The sequence below is a fragment of the Capricornis sumatraensis genome, chromosome 9, assembly GCF_032405125.1.
Source record: "Capricornis sumatraensis isolate serow.1 chromosome 9, serow.2, whole genome shotgun sequence".
NCBI classification, from domain to species: Eukaryota; Metazoa; Chordata; class Mammalia; order Artiodactyla; family Bovidae; genus Capricornis; species Capricornis sumatraensis.
The window spans coordinates 56,694,401-56,715,424 of NC_091077.1; the positions used below are offsets into that span (position 1 = coordinate 56,694,401).

Genomic DNA, 21,024 nt, shown 5'->3' on the forward strand with positions numbered 1-21,024 from the left:
GCATGGTGCCCATCTGGGTAACTGCACATCAAGCACTGGGTAATACCTTCTTGCACATCCAATAAATAGGATCTGTTGTCAAATGTCCCTGTTAAAAAGCAGAAGAATACTTTAAAGTCTTAGGGTCTGTTGATATCATTCTTTCCTCTGGTATCTGGAAAGACAGGAAGGGCCAATAGCTGTAAGAAAAGATAAACAGTCAGGAAACAGTAAAGTACAGAAGCAAAGAAAGTCGGTGAGCAACAGTTCCATTGTTTTGGCTAAAAGAGAACAGGCACAATTCTCATGTTTTCAAAAAATATTTTAATATTTGTTTCAAGAGGTAATCTTTTTTAAAATTTTTATTGGAGTATAGTTACTTTACAATGTTGTATTGGTTTCTGCTGTAGAGGAAAGTAAATCAGCTGTACGTATATATCCCCTTTTTTGGATTTCCTTCCCATTTAGGCCACCACAGAGGACTGAGTAGAGTTCCTTGTGCTATACAGTAGATTCTCACTTGTTATCTAGTTTATACATAGTATCAATAGTGTGTATATGTCAATCCCAATCTCCCAATTGATCCCATCCCTCCTTTCCCCACCTGGGTCCATACATTTGTTCTCTATGTCTGTGTTTCTATTTCTGTCTTGCAAATAGGTTCATCTGTACCATTTTTTTAGATTTCACATATATGTATTACTATACAATATTTGTTTTATTGACTTACTTGACTTTGTATGACAGTTTTTAGGACCATCCATGTCAATGCAAATAGCATTTTTATAAGAAGTATTTATATTATCTGAAAAGCACTGCACTACTGAAGTCTCTTAACAGCTGAATATAGAGAATAACAAACAAATCTGAAAAAAGTTAAGAAAATCAAAATAATTACCATAGAAAAGCAATGCACCTCAACAGATAATGGATTTCTCAAGGAGGAAGGGAGAGGCTGTTAGAGTTACAAAAGTTCATTAACAAAACTATTTTTCTAATTTTACAACCAACTTTAAGAGGAAACATTATTCTTAGTATGTGTATTCATAGACAGTAGAAACATAATTGCTAAACATCCTTGGCTAGTTTTTTTTTTTTAATTTCCAATAGATACCTATAATATATCCATAGTCTTTTATGAAGAGATCATGGCTATATTTTAGCCTTAAAATAAATTCATTTATTTGGTAATAATTTGGGATCTGGGAGAAGTCATATCACACACACACACACACAGACACACACACACACACTTAAGCACCAAATTTATCATAAATGATTTTGACTTGGCTTATAACCCAGCAGTTCAGAGGCACACGGAAATATCTTATCTCATCTTGTCCTAAGAAGCAGCGCTGGTCGTGCCCACATGCATATTACCCAAGCACATCACAAAGGGACAGACTCAGGACTTTGAAAAAGAGGCCTCCTCAGCTTGCCTGTCTTCAGCAAGAACCGTGTACCTCCTATTTTGTCTTCAGTGCATGCTAGTGCATTCAGCATCGGGCACCCCTTTCCTCTTCTGCTTAATTAAAAAATGAAATTTGACCAATTTGAAATGCATTATAAGCATTTCATTTCCTGAGAAATTCAGGAATTCAGTTCCTAAGAAACCTGTGTTGTTGTTTTTTTAGTTCCTTTCTCATCGCATAATTTTGCAAAATAACTCCCAACCAGAAAATGATTTCAACCTGCTGTCTGAACTGTACATTTATTTGTTCACTTGTGCAAGGAGAAAACTGAGCTAAGTCAAGTGAGATACATGTGCATGGTTCTAGAAGGATCATTTTAGAACAGCTTCAAAACAGACTCTAATTCAAAAATGCCTCTGTCACTTAGACCCACGTGGAGAAGTTACCAGCCTCACAAAATGTGATGGAGTAACTGAGTTGTGTCAGTGGTGGAAGTGCTGCAGCCACCATGGCTTCTTGCTGGGAGATGGAGGAGGAGCAGTTTATCAGAAATAACTTCAGGGAGGATGCCATCAAAGTGGACCTACAAAGCCCACAGGCTATTGATTGCAGACCTGGCAAGGCTGCAGGCCATTCTCATTGCAGGCAGGGCACCGCAGGGCCCGATAGGACTCCTTAAATCTGTTGGCCAGCATCGAGAACTTGCTGCCGTGGCACAGGGAGCAGGTGGCACTGCCCGACCCTTGGCAGTGGAAACAGTTGTCCTCGGGCTGCTCCCCTTCCTGCAAGAGACAGGTCAGGGTTACATTACAGCAGCAGTTTCAGTCCATTGTTCACATGCAAGTCAACACAGCCCTGGGAACCCACAAAGGCTGGGTCAGTTTTAAAGGAAAATGCTTCCCATAAATGCCAGTGAGGGGAACTGGCCAGGGGCACAGAACAGTCATGGCACTTTATCAGAGATTAACCCAGAAGACCTCTCTAAGACTGCAGCCCCAGCCACCAGGCCATGCACTCCCCAGCTGGACCTTCATCTCTCTGTCACTATCTGACATGTTATGTCTGTGCCTGTAAGGGAAGGACTTCCTGTTCCTCATTGCTGAATAGAGGACACCTGTAGAACTCCTAGAAGGTGCCAAGCACTGTTCTGAACCCAGGTTCTTGGCAGTAACGGTGCAGAGTCCTAACCACTGGACAGATAGGGAATTCCCTGGGTGCTGTTCTAAGAGTTCTATCAACAACTCATCTAATCCTCACAATACCCCTGTGAGATAGTGGAAGTAGTACCATTCCTATATTACAGATGGAAAAAAGAGACCCTGAGAGGCTCAGTCATATGCCAGTGGGCATACAGGTTGAAGAGGAGGAAGCAGGCATGGCTCCTTGAGAGTCAGGTACTTGAGATCGTGCTGTGTGGACTCCATATGTTACCCCTCATCGCAGTCACCCAATTGCAGGCGCTCGAGGTTTTTCTGTGTGCCTGAGTGGATGCATGAGTGAATGTTGCAACCCTTCAGAGCTTAGAGCTGAATTCCAGCAGTACTTTATCTTTATTCTCTTTGAGAACCATGACAAGGCTCCATGATTAAAGAGCTTCGTTCTGAAGTCAGCAGCCTGGAACTGAGGCCTGCCTCTGACATCAACTGTGCACCTTGGACAGTTCCCCTTAATCACCCTAAATCTGTTTCTTTAACTGTGATCTGTGGCAAGAATACACAGAAGAACGATACAAAAAAGATCTTAATACCTGGATAACCACAATGGTGTGATCACTCACCTAGAGTCAGACATCTTAGAGTGTAAAGTCTAGTGAGCCTTAGGACGCATTACTATGAACAAAGCTAGTGGAGGTGATGGAACTCCAGCTGAGCTACTTCAAATCCTAAAAGATGATGCTGTTAAAGTGCTGCACTCTGCATGTCAGCAAATTTAGAAAACTCAGCAGTGGCCATAGGACTAGGAAAGGTCAGTTTTCATTCCAATCCCCATAAAAGGCAGTCTCAAAGAATATTCAAACTACTACACAATGGCACTCATTTCACACGCTAGCAAGGTAGTGCTCAAAATCCTTCAAGCTAGGCTTCAACAGTGTGTGAACTGAGAACTTCAAGATGTACAAGCTGGATTTAGAAAATGCAGAGGAACCAGAGATCAAATTGCCAACATCTGTTGGATCATAGAAAAGCAAGGGAATTCCAGAAAACCATCTACTTCTGCTTCATTGACTACACTAAACCTTTGACTGTGTGAATCACAACAAATTGCGGAAAATTCTTAAAGAGATGGTATACATACAACCTTACCTGCCTCCTGAGAAACCTGTATGCAGGTCAAGAAGCAACAGTTAGAACCAGAAATGGAACAATGAACGGGTTAAAAATTGGGAAAGGAGTACGCCAAGGCTATATATTGTCACCGTTCCTGTTTAACTTATATGCAGAATACATCATGTAAAATCCTGGGCTGGATGAACCACAAGCTGGAATTGGGTTTGCCAGGAGAAATACCAAGAACCTCAGATATGCAAATGATACCACTCTAAAGGCAGAAAGTGAAGAGGAACCAAAGAGTCTCTTGATGAGGGTGAAAGAGGAAGTGAAAAAGCTGGCTTGAAACTCAGCATTCAAAAAACTAAGATCACGGCATCCGGTCTCATCACTTGATGGCAAATAGATGGGGAAGCAATGGAAACAGTGACATATTTTATTTTCTTGGGCTCCAAAATCACCACGGATGGTGACTGCAGCCATGAAATTAAAAGACACTTGCTCCTTGGAAGAAAAGCTATGACAAAAACCTAGACAGCATATTAAAAAAGCAGAGATATCACTTTGCCAACAAAGGTCCATCTAGTCAAAACTATGGTTTTTCCAGTAGTCATGTATGAATGTGAGAGTTGGATCATAAAGAAGCCTGAGTGCCAAAGAACTGATGCTTTTGAACCGTAGTGCTGGAGAAGACTCTTAAGAGTCCCTTGATCAGCAAGATCAAATCAATCAATCCTAAAGGAAATCAATCCTGAATATTCATTGGAAATACTGATGCTGAAACTCCAATATTTTGACCACCTGATGCGAAAAGACAACTCATTGGAAAAGACCCTGTTGCTGGGAAAAATTGAGGGCACGAGAAGAAGGGGATGACAGAGGACGAGATGGTTAGATAGCATCACTGACTCGATGAACATGAGCTTGAGCAAGCTCCAGGAGATAGTAAAGGACAGGGAAGCCTGGCGTGCTGCAGACCATGGGGTCACAAAGAGTCGGACACAACTTAGTGAGAGAACAGCAACCTCTGATCTCAGCAGGTATTGCTTACTTCTCTGAGTAGCTGGAATATTAAACGAGGCTACGTAAATGCTATAGTATATTATCTGACATAGGATACGTTCTCCATTTAAATCAGTCGTTTCTAAAACGTGCCAGTAAATCTGTAGACCTTGACTGCCCTCCTCCTAGGGGCATCAGACTGTGTCCCTTGGCTATGGTCATGCTCTTCCCCTAAGACAGCTCAAGGAAATTTGCAATTTTTGCTCTTCCATGCCATGACCATGCACAGACCATGAGCCTTCTAAGAAATAAGGGACAATACCAGGTCAATACCAGGTGGATTCAGCACCAATTCCTATCTATTTCATCTTTTGAACATCTCTCACATCCGTCCCATTTCCCATTTTCCATAACCACAATCCTAATCCAGACGCCTATCAATTCTGGCATGAATTCAGCAGTCTCTGCCTCTGGTCTTGGATATTCTCCCCATAGATGCCAATCTCATGAAGCTACTTACAGCTGCGATTGCCACATGGAAAGCACCCAGGAAACCTTGTCATGAACACCTGCCCACCAGATCAACTTCAGATTAAAACCCAATCTTCTTATATGTACATTCTCAGTTACTTCTTTCATCAGGCTCTCATTCTTGGGTATCTCTCTAGCTGATCTGGAGGGACCTTTTCCCACTCTCAACCCAGCCAACTCCTGCCTGTTCTCAGATGTCAGCTCAGCAGCCCTTCCTCCAGGAAGGCTAGCCCACTCACACTTCCAGACCAGGAGTTCCACCCTCCTTTACTGCCCCCAGCCTGGGAGGTCTCACATCCCCCTGAAAGTTCCTGCTGACTAGATAGGAAGTGCTCCAGGCTTGGTTCCTTTCTCCATCATTTCCTGGGGCAGCACAATGCCTGGCACAGTAAAAATAAATAAATAAATAAATAAACAAAACAACAATGTCTGGTGAGCCCTTTCTGTTCTCAAATTCCAGGAACTAACAAGAGAGCTGAAGTCCACTGGGTGGCTCAATCAGCTAGCACAGCTTTCTTTGGTAACCCTAGAATAAAAATCATCTCTGAAAAGGGAGGCCTAAGTTCTGAAAATAGCCCCATTGCACTGCAAAGTGCCTAAGAAGATACTGAGTTTTATTTTATTTATTCTAGATGTAGGGAATGGAAATGATTATCCAGCTGACAAAAGTCCCAAATGATATTCAAGCACCTTTTATAATACTTTACTGATTGTTGCCATATTCTTATATATTAACAGTGGGGAAATTTGTTTTCTTCCCTTAAAGTATGCAAAAAAAATATTTGTTGTTGTTTAGTCGCTAAGTCATGTCCGACATTTTGTGACCCCATGGTCTACACTATACCAGGCTCCTCTGTCTTTCACTGTCTCCTGAAGTTTGCTCAAACTCATGTCCATTGAATTGGTGATACCATCCAACCATCTCACCCTCTGTTACTCCCTTCTCTTCACACCCTCAACCTTTCCCAGCATCAGGGTCCTTATATATATCTCAGGGTCTTATAAATATGTCTGCCAAAATTAAATTGCCATGCTCCTTTTTTTCCTGCCAAATCCATCATGCTTTTGTTTTGCACTTGATTCCACTGAGATTTATTTATTTATTTATTTATTTATTTTTGGCTGTGCTGAGCAGCATGCAGGATCTTAGTTCCCTGAGCAGGGATCAAACCCAGTCCCCTGAATCTTAACCACTGGACTGCCAGGGAAGTCCTGTGATCTCCATGAGATTTTAATGATATAAGTCAATGTTGTCAAAGAAAATACAGTAAAATCCTACCACAATGCTATACACGCAATCCAAAAATTCATTTGGATAGAATGCCAGGGTAAAAGATTAACTAAATGACTTGGTGAGCAAGTCATGAAGAACAAGAACAAATCTCAGTCAAATCTCATCTTATGTCAATGGTTATATGATGCATTGCTAGAGGTTTCACTGGAGTTTCCACTCTTAGCCTAGTTACCACACTTCTTCCAACTGTTTCTTCTCCATATCCTTTTTAATTATTCAGTTAATTCGACAGGTATTTATTCAGCCTCTGCTCTATACTAGACATGCATGATAGCATCTGTCTACCATTCTTGATATTTTTAAAAATTCTCCACAGAAAATATTTAGTAAAAGAACATAGAGCATAGCTGCACAGCATAGCTTAGGGTCTAGAACCCACAAACCTACCCAAACCATCTCTCACTAGCTCCAGGACCAAGAAAAGGGCTTTCATCAGAGACTCAGCCTTTAAGATGGGAATCAGAGCCACTCTGGGGGTTGATGAGCAGAGTGATTAAGACCAGATGGACCTGAGTTTGCCTACTGACTCTGGTGATCTCTGACAAGTTACTTAATTTCTCTGAGCCCTTATTTCCCCAGCAGCAGAATGAGGCTACAGATAATAACTACCAAACAGAGTCCTTAGAAGAATGAAATGGACTATTACATGGGCATGATGCCTGGCTAACACGAACCCTCCAAAACTGGCAGGACTTCCCTGGTGATGCAGTGGATAAGAACCTGCCTAACACTGCAAGGGGACACAGGTTCAATTCCTGGTGTAGGAATATTCCACACGCCGCGGAGCAAGTAATCCCATGTGCCACAACTACCGAGCCTGCGCTTTCGAGCCCAAGAGCCGAAACTACGGAGACTGCACTCGAGAGCCGGAGAGCCGCAACTACTGTGTGCCTAGAGCCTGCGCTCTGCAACAAGAGAAGCCACTGCAATGAGAAGTTTGAGCATCGCAGTCAAGAGTAGCCCCTGCTTGTCGCAGCTAAAGCCCACACAAAGCAATGAAGACACAGAGCAGTCAAAAATAAATAAATAAATTTTAAAAATTATTTTAAAATTTTGTATTAAAATGGTAGCTATTATTATTATCATTTTGTTTCAAAGGTAAGATCACAGAAAGCATAAAGAAGTCCAGATGACTTATGGTCTCAAGCCCACTGATTACAAGGCCAGATTTTTCCTCTTCTACTTTCCCCTGTGGCTCAATTCAATCATTCCTCTCCTTTTCTTTTGTAGTTAATATAGAGGTTCAAGTTTAGCCTGGCTTTTAGCCTGGCCCTGCTCTTTCATCAAGGAAGACCCTACTGTCTCCCTGTTCCATATAATACAACAAAGAGTCTCTTGGTCAGAATGGGCTCCTTGATGTTCTCTGACCCTGTATTTTAGAATAAAAGTTGTCTGGGCATTTACTGCATGAGAGAGGGGGCAACAAATAACAATTTAAAACAGAGCTTAGAGGACAGACAAGTAAAGCACAAGCTTTCATGGGAACTTTTTGCTACACACCTCTGTCCTAGTTTATGGCATTAGAGCCAAAAAAAAAACAAAACAAACATAGTTCTCTCCAGATTGAATTTAAAGGTAATTGCCATGGCAGGCCTGTTGCTGCTTTTTCATTCGGGCCTGCAGTGTGACCTGCATTTCTGGTCCTCTTCTGAAAATACATGCTCTTACAAGTTACGATAAGGTATGGAAAAAGAACAGAATTAATGAATTTCAAAGTGGGATGGTGATGCATAGTATCGCAAAGTTTAGCTGTCTGCCTTTCTGCTAGGCTAGGTTCTGAATAGTGCTATAGAGAAGGCAAAATATTTCTTATCATTTGGCACTTAGTTCCAAATTCCACAAATATTTACCTACTATTTACTGAGCATCTAATTAGATGCCAGGCTCTCTCTCTCTCTCTCTCTCTCTCTCTATATATATATATATATATATATATATATATATATATATATATATATATATTTTTATTTTTGGCATTGGAACTACTATGTCACACCTGACATAAGCATTCTCCCTGCCCTCACAAAGACCAAATCCCAGTGAGTAAGAGCAAGCATTAACCAAACAATCGCACAAATAAATGTAAGATTACAAATGTGGGGGCAGGGAGCACAGGAACTCAAGGAGTCCATCCTCGTGGATTTTTATCCTCACGGAAGCCAAGAGAAGTCTCTCTGAGGAAGTAATGCCTCCACCGAGATCTCAAGGGGCTGTGGGCAAGGAGATAGGGTGTCCGGAGAATATTCTAGGAACAAGGAAGTAGGCTCCGCTGGGAAAGAACAAACAGCATCTGAGGGGTAAGCAGATGGGCAGCGGGTCTGGGGCAGAGAGAAGGAGTAGAGATCTGTTTAAGTCGTGAGGCTGGAGAAGGCAAGTCCACAGTGCTTTCTAGAACTAGTGAGGAGTTTCAGCTTTATCCCAAGTAATGAGTGGCCACTGAAAGTTTTGGGGTGGGGAAAGGATGAGGAAGGGGGTCACATGATCAGATTTGCATTTCAAATATATCTTATCAAGTATGAGGTCAGGTGTGAAAGAGAAAGGAATGGCTGTGAGCAGAACTGGAGTCTGGTCATGGCCTTCTCCTTCCTCTCCCCTAAACCCTCCCAGGGTGGGGACATCACTCAAGTTATGATACGGTACGGTATGAGGAAGACCCTGGCCCATTTTGTCATGCTAACCCATGGGAGGTTCAGCTTCAAGTTTCAAGAGATGGACTCTAAAGAGGGAAAATTCATTTCTGCTGTCTTCTAAGCTTTTACTCTCTTTGCTTACATTCACCAAAATTGCTTTTCCCACTCTCAACTTCACACTGTGAACTCCTGAATGTCATCACCTTCCTGCTCGTTTGAGCATGTCTAAGCAATGGCTTCTAAGGAATGCACACCTTTGAAAGGTGTGAAGAGAAAAAAACATTTGAACTAAAAGAATGTAAGAAGCTTTAATAATATTTTCAAAAGAAAATGTGATATCCATTTTTAATAAACAAGGTGACACCAGCACCCTCACTAGGTTGGGCTTAACTTAACAAATGTGGCACCCAAGAGACCCTGTTGCATGCATAATGTAGAGTTCTCTCATTTTACATAAAGTGACAATGATAACCCAGCTCTTTCACTCACTTTCAGCATGTTACAGCATGTTACAACATGTTGTGGTTCATGAATTTCTGGTCTAGTGGACTTATAGAAGCTATTGCTTAGTTTTAGCTAAACTAATCTCCATGAGAGAGTGCCTGAAGAACTGTGGATAGAGGTTCATGATTTTGTACAAGATCATCCCCAAGAAAAAAAAGCACAAAAAGGCAGAAAGGTTGTCTGAGAAGGCCTTACAAATAACTGAGAAAAGAAGAGAAGCTAAAGGCAAAGGAAAAAAGGAAAGATACACCCATTTGAATGCAGAGTTCCAAAGAATAGCAAGGAGAGATAAGAAAGCCTTCCTCAGTGATCAATGCAAAGAAATAGAGGGAAACAATAGAATGGGAAAGACTGGAGATCTCCTCAAGAAAATTAGAGATATGAAAGGAACATTTCATGCAAAGAAAGTGAAGTCACTCAGTCGTGTCCAACTCTTTGTGACCCTGTGAACTGTAGCCCACCAGGCTCCTCTGTCCATGGGATTCTCCAGGCAAGAATACTGGAGTGGGTTGCCATTTCCTTCTCCAGGGGATCTCCCCAACCCAGGGATCGAACCTGGGTCTCTTCCATTGTAGGCAGATGCTTTATCCTCTGAGCCACCAGGGAATCCCTTTCATGCAAAGATGGGCACAATAAAGGACAGAAGTGGTATGGACCTAACAGAAGCAGAAGATACTAAGAAGTGACAAGAGTACACAGAAGAACTGTACAAAAAAGATCTTCACAACCCAGATAATCACGATGGTGTGATTACTCACCTAGAGCCAGACATCCTGGAATTTGAAGTCAAGTGGGCTTAGGAAGCATCACTACGAACAAAGCCAGTGGAGGTGATGGAATTCCAGTTGATCTATTTCAAATCCTATAAGATGATGCTATGAAAGTGCTGCACTCAATATGCCAGCAAATTTGGAAAACGGTGGCCACATTAGTGGCCACAGGACTGGAAAAGGTCAGTTTTCATTCCAATCCCAAAGAAAGGCAATGTCAAAGAATGCTCAAACTACTGCACAATTGCACTCATCTCCCATGCTAGTAAAGTAATGCTCAAAATTCTCCATGCCAGGCTTCAATAGTACATGAACTTTGAACTTCCAGATGTTCAAGTTGGATTTACAAAAGGCAGAGGAACCAGAAATCAAATTGCCAACATCCATTGTATTATCAAAAAAGCAAGAGAGTTCCAAGAAAACATCAACTTCTGCTTTATTGACTATGCCTAAAGCCTTTGACTATGTGGATCACAATAAATTGTGGGAAATTCTTCCAGAGATGGGAATACTAGACCACCTAACCTACCTCCTGAGAAATCTGTATTCAGGTCAAGAAGCAACAGTTAGAACCAGACATGGAATAATGAACCAGTTCCAAATTGGAAAAGGAGTACATCAAGGCTGTATATTGTCACCCTGCTTATTTAACTTATATGCAGAGTACATCATGAGAAACACTGGGCCGGATGAAGAACAAGCTGGAATCAAGATTGCCAGGAATCAACAACCTCAGATTCACAAATGACACCACTCTTATGGCAGAAAGTGAAGAAGAACTAAAGAGCCCTTTGATGAAAATGAAAGAGAAGAGTGAAAAAGTTGGCTTAAAACTCAACATTTAAAACCTTAAGATCACGACATCCAGTCCCATCACTTCATAGCAAACAGATGGGGAAATAATGGAAACAGTGAGAGATTTTGCTCCTTGGGCTCCAAAATCACTGCAGATGGTGACTGCAGCCATGAAATTAAGACACTTGCTCTTTGGAAGAAAAGCTATGACCAACCTAGACAGCATATTATAAAGCAGAGACATTACTTTGCCAACAAAGGTCTGTCTAGTCAAAGCTATGGTTTTTCCAGTGGTCATGTACGGATGTGAGAGTTGGACTATAAAGAAAGCTGAGCACTGAATAATTGATGCTTTTGAACTGTGCTGTTGGAGAAGACTCTTGAGAGTCCCTTGGACTGCAAGGAGATCCAACCAGTCCATCCTAAAGGAAATCAGTCCTGAATATTCATTGGAAGGACTGATGTGTTGAAGCTGAAGCTCCAATACTTTGGCCACCTGATGCAAAGAACTGACTCCTTGGGAAAAACCCTGATGCTGTGAAGGACTGAAGGCAGGAGAAGGGTACGACAGAGAATGAAATGGTTGGATGGCATCACTGACTCAATGGATATGAGTTTGAGCAAACTCCGGGAGTTGGTGATGGACAGGAAAGCCTGTTGTGCTGCAGTCCATGGGGTCTCAAACAGTCGGACACAACTCAGCAACTGAACTGAACTGAATCTCCATGAAATCTAAAGACAAGTAGCTTTGTTAGATTTCTTCAGGGAAACTGTGGGTTGAGTATTAACCAATAATAGAACCACAAGCAAACCCATAAGAAAAGGACAGAGGTAACTTTTTTCTTCCATGTCTAGAACAGGCTGCTCTGAGCCACACTACAAAGTGAAAACAATAAATCAGATCAATAGTGAAACAATAAATCAGAACAATAGTGAAAACACCTAATCAGATCTTTAAAGAAATCATTCAAAATAATTCAAATTGTATTTACAGTATGAACTTGTAACTATTATTGCTAACAATAAAATATGAGAAAACACTAAAATAAAAGAAAGTGAAAATTCCTCAGCATCATTAACATTTAGACATCTTAGGTATTCATATTCAACCGTACATTAAAGAGTACACAATCAAAACAATTTGGAGGCCACAGCTCTAGGGCCAGCCCTGCACGGAGCAGTGAACTGTGGGGACACACCTGTGGGTACTGGTTATGGGGGAAGGTGCCTTCCATCTCTGGCAAAGGACCATGGTTCTGGTGTGCACAGATTTCTTCTTTGCTCATCAGAGACTCTTCCTCGGCCTCCTCTTCCTTTCGCAGCATTTTCCTCATGAAATCTCTCTTGTCCATTGGAGTTCGAATGATTTTCAGGTTATTCGTGTAGATGATTATCTTTCCAAAATCTATAATAGGTGGGGACTAGAGACATGAAGAATGAGCTTGGTGATGCCCCAGTCACCAAATACAGAGCTGCAGAACCCCTTCAACATCCCAGGAAAGATATATACCATCCATCCAGCACTCGGGGTCCCATCACAACCCCAAACTATAATTCATTCCCTGGATTCTCTGTTCTGTCTGAAAACCCTGATCGCCAGCTTCTTATTTCCTGTTGATAGTAACCAATCAAAGCTGAACTAATCACATAACTACAATGCAGGGCTCTGCAGGACAAGGTCCTGAGCTTCTGTTCCTACTACATACCATGGGAGCTGGTGCAGGGCTGGGCAGAGTGAGAGATTTATGCACATATAGGAATGCTTTTAAAAAATAAATCTCTCAGAAACCAAATTATTAGTTATGCTTCTTAAACAATTTACCGCTTTATGTAATTAATTAAGGATACATTTTTAAGTTCTAGCTTTTTTTGTTTATTGTATAATACATCATTTGAAAATACCAAGGAAATATCCTTTTGTTGTTAATGATGCATGAGCGGAAGTAATGCTAGCTGGCAGTATTTGATTGTAAGAAATTAATAAGTTGAGTTTTTTTAATAAATAAATCTCTCTCCAAAATTTTATGCATAAGTAATAATGTGTGTGTTAGCCACTCAGTCATGTCTGACTCTTTGCAATCCCATGGATTGTAGCCCGCCAGGCTCCTCTGTCCATGAAATTCTCCAGGCAAGAATACTGGAGTGGCTTGCCATTCCCTTCTCCAGAGGATCTTCCCAACAAGAGATTGAAACTGGGTCTCCCGCACTGCAGACCGATTCTTCACTGTCTGAGCTACCTGGGAAGTCCTATAAGTAATAATAGTAGATACAATTTATTGAATGTACTGTTCAGTTCACTTCAGTTGCTCAGTCGTGTCCGACTCTGTGACCCCATGAATCGCAGCATGCCAGGCCTCCCTGTCCATCACCATCTCCCGGAGTTCATTCAAACTCACATCCATTGAGTCGGTGATACCATCCAGCCATCTCATCTTCTGTTGTTCCCTTCTCCTCCTCCCCCTAATCCCTCCCAGCATCAGAGTCTTTTCCAACGAGTCAACTCTTCACATGAGGTGGCCAAAGTACTGGAGTTTCAGCTTTAGCATCATTCCTTCCAAAGAACACCCAGGGCTGATCTCCTTTAGAATGGACTGTTTGGATCTCCTTGCTATTTGTGGATAACATTTATTGAACATCAGGCATCATGCTAAGCACTTTACAAACATTACCTCACTTCCCTCCCTAAAATCCCTATGATACTGATGCAATGATTTCTATACATTTTATAGAAGAAGAGACTGAGGCTCAGTAAGGTTAAGAGCTTTCCAAACTTGCAGAGTTATTCAGGGTTTGTGGCTGGAATTTAAACTCAAGTCTGTCTCACTCTAAGGTCCATATTCTTAGCACCTACCCTATACTATTCACAAACACCTCCTCCACCAAGTAAGATTATACATATATATGTTGTGTGTGTTCATTATTCATATATGATCAACATTTTTATGTCAATAAAAATACTGTGTGTGCATGCTCAGTCATGTCCAATTCTCTGCAACCCCATGGACTGTGGCCCACCAGGCACCTCTGTCCATGGGATTTCCCAGGCAAGAATACTGGAGTGGGTTGCCATTTGGCTCTCCAGGAATATTTTTGACCCAGGGATTGAAACTTCATCTCTTGCACCTCCTACATTGGAAGGTGCATTTTTTATCAACTGCACCACCTAGGAAGCCTGCAGCATCATTATTAATAGCTTATGTTCCCTTCTATAGATTTATCATCTGTTACTTCATCATTTTCTGAGAAACAATTTGGACAATTCTACAGCGCAGTAGGAGTCTGGGCAGGAAATGTTTAGATGTCAGTTAACTAAGAACACATACTTCTTCACAGATAGCTTAGAGAGGAAACAACGCTGTATCCCAGCCCCACTGTCCACCAATTGTGAGATACAGGAGAGCCATTTGGTCTCTCAGGACCCCAGTATTCTCATGCAAATGGGCTGACAGCCAAATGGTGGGCACCACCACAAATAAAGTAGTGATTAAAATATACAAATATTTCCATACTAGCTGATAATTAGGTGCTGTCCTGAGACTCCTGAGCACCTTCCTGTTTCTCAAACTCCTTTCCCGAGGGAGCCTCTCACACCCACAGACCCAGCGGTGTAGACATTAATGCTCAGGACCCCAGGTATCAGAACCCTGCCCCAACACTCTCCTGATTTCTGTGCTGACCTCAATGTTCCTAACACATTCCTAAGTGTTTTAACTCTCATCCCTGGGGCTAATTTTACCAACATCCAAGGGTGAGGGCACAATGAAAAATACGTTAGAGTATGCAAAAGCTGAAGATACTATCCAAATGATGAGTGTTTTTACTGCAGTTAGTATTAATCATGCTACATAGCTACATTCTCCAGCATGAAATGTTTTGCCCTGCTTTTACAGAACTATATAAACCAAATCTGTTTACATGCCACAGTTAAGCAGTCTCCTATTTAGCCCTCATACATTCAGGCACAACCTGGCTTGAGCAGGACTTCAATCTTCAGATCCCCTTCCTTGAAACACCCACAGAGTTTTCAATAATTATTAATGAAGCCACAAGCTTCCTACCTGGCCTTGTGTCCTCTCCCTCTCATCAAGGGATCATGTGGCAGCTTCCATTTACTATTGTTTGATGCATGCTGGGTTCCTGTTTCACACTCTGGACTATCAGTTTCTGAGCATCAGAAGATAAAGATGGTGGTACCTTTGGAAGGTTCCATTTCTATTTCCAGTAATAGCTGAAGAGGTTCAGTTACTCAGAAGTTTTTTTCATACAAAAGGCTAGTTTTTCAAAATTCTTAACATATGAAAAAAAAAACAACAACCTTCACTTATCTGGCCCGACCTCCTGTCTCTCAGCTGGACAACATCTGAGACACACAGGATAGTAAATTTATTTTTAATATACTTACCATGAGAGCCAAGTTCTTCCTTGCATCTAAAGAAACTCTCTGGGTGTAACTAAAGTTCACATTATCCAGTTGCACTCCAGTGCCTGTGGGGAACACTCACTCTTACGTTACAGAGGGCCAAGATAGAGCCAGGACGTTTTTGGTTTATTCCATAATCCCAGAATGTCAACTTATATAAGATCAAGTATTCATAAATACTCTGATGTCAAAAGCAATGGGACTGAGATTGCCATTCAGGGAGCATGCAACCTTCCACTGCTCTGTGTTTAAATGCAGACATGTCTTGTTGGGGCTAGGAACTCAGTGTGCTTTGGAGGTGGACTAATCTGAGTTCAAACTCTGTTTGACAAGTGTGTGAAGTCTGTAAGTTATTTAACCTCCATGAACTTCTGTTTTTCCAATTTGTTAAACTCTTCCTCCCAAAATTATTGTGAGGATGAAATTGCATAACAGTACAGAAAGTTCATGTTCAATAAATGTTACTTTCCTTCCTCCTCCCCACCCCCACCCCCACCCCCGCTTTTTTGGCTGCTCTAGGTCTTAATTGTGGCATGCAAGATCTTTAGTTGCAGCATGCAAAATCTAGTTCCATGACCAGAGATGGAATCCCAGCCCCCGCGTTGGGAGCATGGAGTCTTAGCCCCTGGTTCACAGGGAAGTCCCTCCCTTTCATCTTTTTTAATGACCATTATACTTAGGGTAAGGGTTTCCCTGGTGGCTCAGAGGTTAAAGCGTCTGCCTGGAATGCGGGTGACCTGGGTTCGATCCCTGGGTCGGGAAGATCCCCTGGAGAAGGAAATGGCAACCCACTCCAGTACTCTTGCTTGGAGAATCTCATGGAGGGAGGAGCGTGGTAGGCTACAGTCCATGGGGTTGCAAAGAGACACGACTGAGCGACTTCACTTTCACTTTGTACTTAGGATAAAGTGTTCAGTGGTAAAGGATCGCCTGCCAATGCAGGAGTCGCAGGAGAGGTAGGTTCGATCCCTGGGTCAGGAAGATCTCCTGGAGGAGGAAATGACGGTCCATTTCAGTACTCTTGCCTGGGAAATCCCATGGACAGAGGAGCCTGGTGGGCAAGAGTCCATGGCATCACAGAATTGGACATGACTAAGCATGCACACATACATACACTTCAGTCAGTTTCAAATCCTTAAGATACCTGTTTATAAGATCTTCTCTATCCATCACATTAAATTTTAAAAGCCTCAATATTTCCTTAATAAGAACCTGGTCATTATCACAGTGGTAGGTAACACATACCGAGCATATACAATGTGTGCCAGGCACAATGCTAAGTACTTTCATGTCTTTTATATTTTTAATCATCACAATAATCTTTGCAACCATGTACTTTTATTATCATAAGGTTAAGTGGCTTGCCCAAGCTCACAGAGTAAGTGGGCTGGACGGACAGGACATCAAGTCCAGGTTTAACTGACATCAGAGCCTTCTTTTTATGATTATTATTTTATTATGATAAAATACACATCACATAAAATTTACCACTTTAACCTTTTGTAAGGTACAATCCAGGGGCATCAGCACTTTTACACTGTTGTACAGCCATCTCCACCACCCATGTCCAGAACTTTTTCTCATTTCCAAACTGAAACTGGACTCATTAAACTCCACCTTCTGCCCTCCCTAGCCCATGGCAAACACCATCCTACTTTCTGTCTTACAAATTTGACTATGTTAGTACCTCATACAAGTGGAATCATACAATTATCTTTTTGTGACCAGTTTACTTCACTTAGCATAATGTCCTTAAGATCCATCTATGTTATAGCATGTATTGAAATTTCCTTCCTTTTAAGGCTGAATAATAGTCTATTGTATGTATATACCATGTTTTGTTTGTTCATCCATCTATTGATTGATATTTGCTTCCACCTGTGGGCAACTGGGCTGCTATGAACACTGGTATACAAATATCTGTTCAAGTTCAGAACACTTCTTTTTAATTGTGCTTAACTGCTACCCAATGTTGCTGCAAAGCCAATATTTACCAAGAGTTATTTCACAGTTGGATTCATTATTGAAAAATCATGACTTCTCAGCTCTCATTTCCTTATTTTTCCCAAGCACCACATTAACAACCTATTTCAGTGGGTGGAGCTGCAAAAATCCAACCTGACCGCTCTCACACCCAGAGACTGGCTAGCAGCAGGATGTGGCATTTGTTCATGCCACAAAGAAACCAAGGATAACTAGACCAGGCAGAAATCAAACCCTGAAACTGGTCTAGAGAGTACTGTGTTTAAAACCACTGTACAGTGCTGCCAGTAAGACTCAGGCGTCTGGTTTTATTAAGTCCATGCCTAATCATACTTTTACATAAATGCCAAGTGGGACACATGACTGATGAAGGTCAAGCAGGCTAATACTATAAACCATGGACTTGTGTGAGGTTTGTATAAACTATGACTTTATAAATTCTAAAGCTACAAATGAGACATGGTTAAAAAGAGGTACCGTAAGTACAAGACATAACCAAGTACCCAGGACATAATAATCACTTGAAAAATGGTTACTATTATAATCATTGTCATCACTATTATTAATGGTCTTATTCTCTTAAAAAGAACATTCCATAGGGCCAAGAACATAGGGAATTAGAAGACCTAAATTCTTGTTCTAAGTCTGTACCTAATGAGTCCCTTACAACCTGGAACTCAACTTTCCTCATTTGTAAAATGGAAACGACTCTACATTTTTCACAACCTTTCTCCTCAAGGTTGTGGAGAAGACCCAATGAGGTAGAATGTGATTTTAATGCAGAAGTGCCTTAATGCGGAGAAGGCAGTGGCACCCCACTCCAGTACTCTTGCCTGGAAAATCCCATGGGCAGAGGAGCCTGGTGGGCTGCAGTCCATGGGGTCGCTAAGAGTCAGACACACACAAAAAAAAACACACACACACACAAAAAAAGAGTCAGACATGACTAAGCGACTTCACTTTCACTTTTCACTTTCATGCATTGGAGAAAGAAATGGCAACCCACTCCAGTGTTCTTTCCTGGAGAATCCCAGGGACGGGGGAGCCTGGTGGGCTGCCGTCTATGGGGTCGCACAGAGTTGGACATGATTGAAGCGACTTAGCAGCAGCAGCAGTCTTTAATGTGGAAGCCACTCCACTAACAAAAGGAATTGTTCATTCCAGCCCCCTTGAATATCAAAAAGAAGCCTGGTATTATCTTTGATAAATGTGGACATGCTCATAATTAAACTTATACTAATGCCAACATGGCCAGTACATTTGTCTGCTATCGCTATATAACCTGTTTCCTTAGGAAAAGAACAATATAAATGATTAGAGAGTAATGACCTGAATTTTGCACTTTAAAGATGAAAGCATATCCTGGTGTGCTATTCATTAGTAACCTGGTACATTATATAATTGTGCTTAAGCTTTTTTTCCCAAGGCATTCATGGTCCTCCTGCAGCAGAGAACATATGCACACCTCCTATTAGTTTGCGGAAACCAGTGAACATGTTCCAGACTCTTCTAGCTTCAAAGAAAATCATGTATGGGCTTTTGATGATCTTTGGTACTGGAGAAAATAACTGAAATTCACAGATAAAATACCTGTTTCTATCTATCTATTAGCTCAAATGTCTTCCACATGTAACATTTCCTCTGGCTGATCTGCTTTTCCCATTTCTTCCCTGGGTTCCACCCAGGATTCCTGCTAACAAGCAATAGAAAGGCAAAAGAAATAAACAAACAAGCATTATTAAAAAGCAGGCAGCAGGAGGGAGGTAAAAAACAAAGCAAGATATGGATAAATCATAAATTAAATAATTGGCTGGAGTAAAGTGAGCACCTTCAAACACTTAGCTCTTCCAGGAAAAGCAACCCATTGCAGCATAATTTTCTAAAACAGCAGTCTGGCAACCTGGAAACCACTGTATCTCTATTTCATTTACTTACTAAGACATCCCAGCTGAACGCCCAATTACAATTTGTTAACCTGGATGGAATTTGAATACCAGCTACGCTTTTTGCACTTTCCAACAAGTAGTCAACAAGAATGTTATTTTTGGCCCAAAAATATTATTCTGATGGCAGCTTTGCATTTGGTGTACCTATAGCTGATTGGGCTTCCCTGGTGGCTCAGCAGTAAAGAATCTGCCTGCAGTGCAGGAGATGTACATCCCTTCATCAGGAAGATCCCCTGGAGGAGGTTATGGCTACCCACTCCAGTATTCTTGCCTGGAGAATCCCATGGACAGAGGAGCCTGGTGGGCTATAGTCCATGAAGTCACAAAAGAGTCAGATATGACTAAGTGGCTAAACAACAACAAAAGCTCTGGTTGGTACTCAAGCACAAGCAAGATACAATCTGAAACATTTAGGTGTTTCTCTAACCACATTTTAGTCCTTAAAGCTTGCACACCAGGGGCAATACCAACCTTATGGTCATTGGCCTTGTAATCATTGAAGAAAGGCTGGCTGCCTGCTAAGGTGTAGGCACTACCCTCTCGAAACACGCTGATCCTCTGAGCAGTCAGCTTGGGAGAGTACGGTTGGGGCTTTGGGACTTCCCCAGATCCGTAAACACCATCCATTGGTTCAAGGGACTCTTGGAGGAAACTGTGAGGGTATTCCTCCTTTGGTGACTCTAATTCCTGCCCGTCTTCAAAGACTTGCTTCAACACACGGCCGCTGTAGGAGGAAGAGATTTTAAATCGGACTTTCCGGGGTTTGCCGTCACTCTTCTGGGCCAGCTTCTTCTCGGGCTCCTCCATCAGCAGAGATTTCACCCTGTGGTTTCCAGGCTTTGGTGTAGCAGTGAAATGTGGGGCTCTGAGAAAAGCATTTTATTTTCACTCCTTCTGCATATAATTAATTCAAGTTGGGTGCTGGGGTGTGCTCGGTTTACAGCAATTGACACCCACATATTAAATATTGATAGACCTCCATGCAAAGGCAGGCGATTGCAGGTTTCTGGAGAGAATGGAGCATAAGACGAGACCGGGTGCCCCCTGAATCCCAAGCTCACCCGTAACTTCACCCCAACCTCAGCTTTATTAACGTGAGCATGAGTAGGTTTATATAGACTAACAACTAACCACTTCAGTAGGGATCAGTTAGCAAGGGTCTTGTTATTCTTACCAACAACCAAGACGCTTTACCGTCTGAGCCACCAGGGAAGTGATAACTATGACCTAGTGAGCATTTAAGAGGTGCCAGACATTTTATATGCATTACCTTACTTTGTCCTCACAGTAAACCTGCAATGAAAGTGTTATTATCTGTGTTTACAGAAGGGAAAGCCAGGCTCAGAGCAGCTTCTTCGTTTGTTTACTCAATTCCAGCCAGTAAGTGATGGAGCGGGGATTCGAACTCAGTTCTTAAGTAACTCCAAAACCCATGATCAGTCCACCAAGCTGAAAGTTTTCCAATCGTGTCTCATGGAGCCCTAGACAAGG

At 41.8% G+C, this 21,024-nt stretch overlaps 1 protein-coding gene across 1 annotated transcript; it reads right to left on the minus strand.

The window, feature by feature from the left end:
- Nucleotides 1–1,990: 1,990 nt before the first annotated feature.
- On the minus strand, nucleotides 1,991–20,340 carry GRXCR2 (glutaredoxin and cysteine rich domain containing 2). Its single transcript, XM_068979335.1, has 3 exons — nucleotides 20,005–20,340; nucleotides 12,384–12,605; nucleotides 1,991–2,173 (listed from the first exon to the last, which is right to left on the minus strand). Exons 1-3 carry the CDS (start codon nucleotides 20,338–20,340, stop codon nucleotides 1,991–1,993), a joined length of 741 nt encoding a protein of 246 aa, XP_068835436.1.
- Between the last annotated feature and the right edge of the window lie 684 nt (nucleotides 20,341–21,024).

Bases quoted from the DNA above. Each gene is read 5' to 3' on its own strand.
- GRXCR2 (XM_068979335.1), bottom strand. From the start codon at position 20,340: ATGGAGGAGCCCGAGAAGAAGCTGGCCCAGAAGAGTGACGGCAAACCC. The intron at 12,606-20,004 runs GTTGGTATTGCC...TCATGTCTCTAG, and splicing joins ACAAGGCCAATGACCATAAG to TCCCCACCTATTATAGATTT. The intron at 2,174-12,383 runs GTGTGTCCCCAC...TGTCTCTTGCAG, and splicing joins CCCATAACCAGTACCCACAG to GAAGGGGAGCAGCCCGAGGA.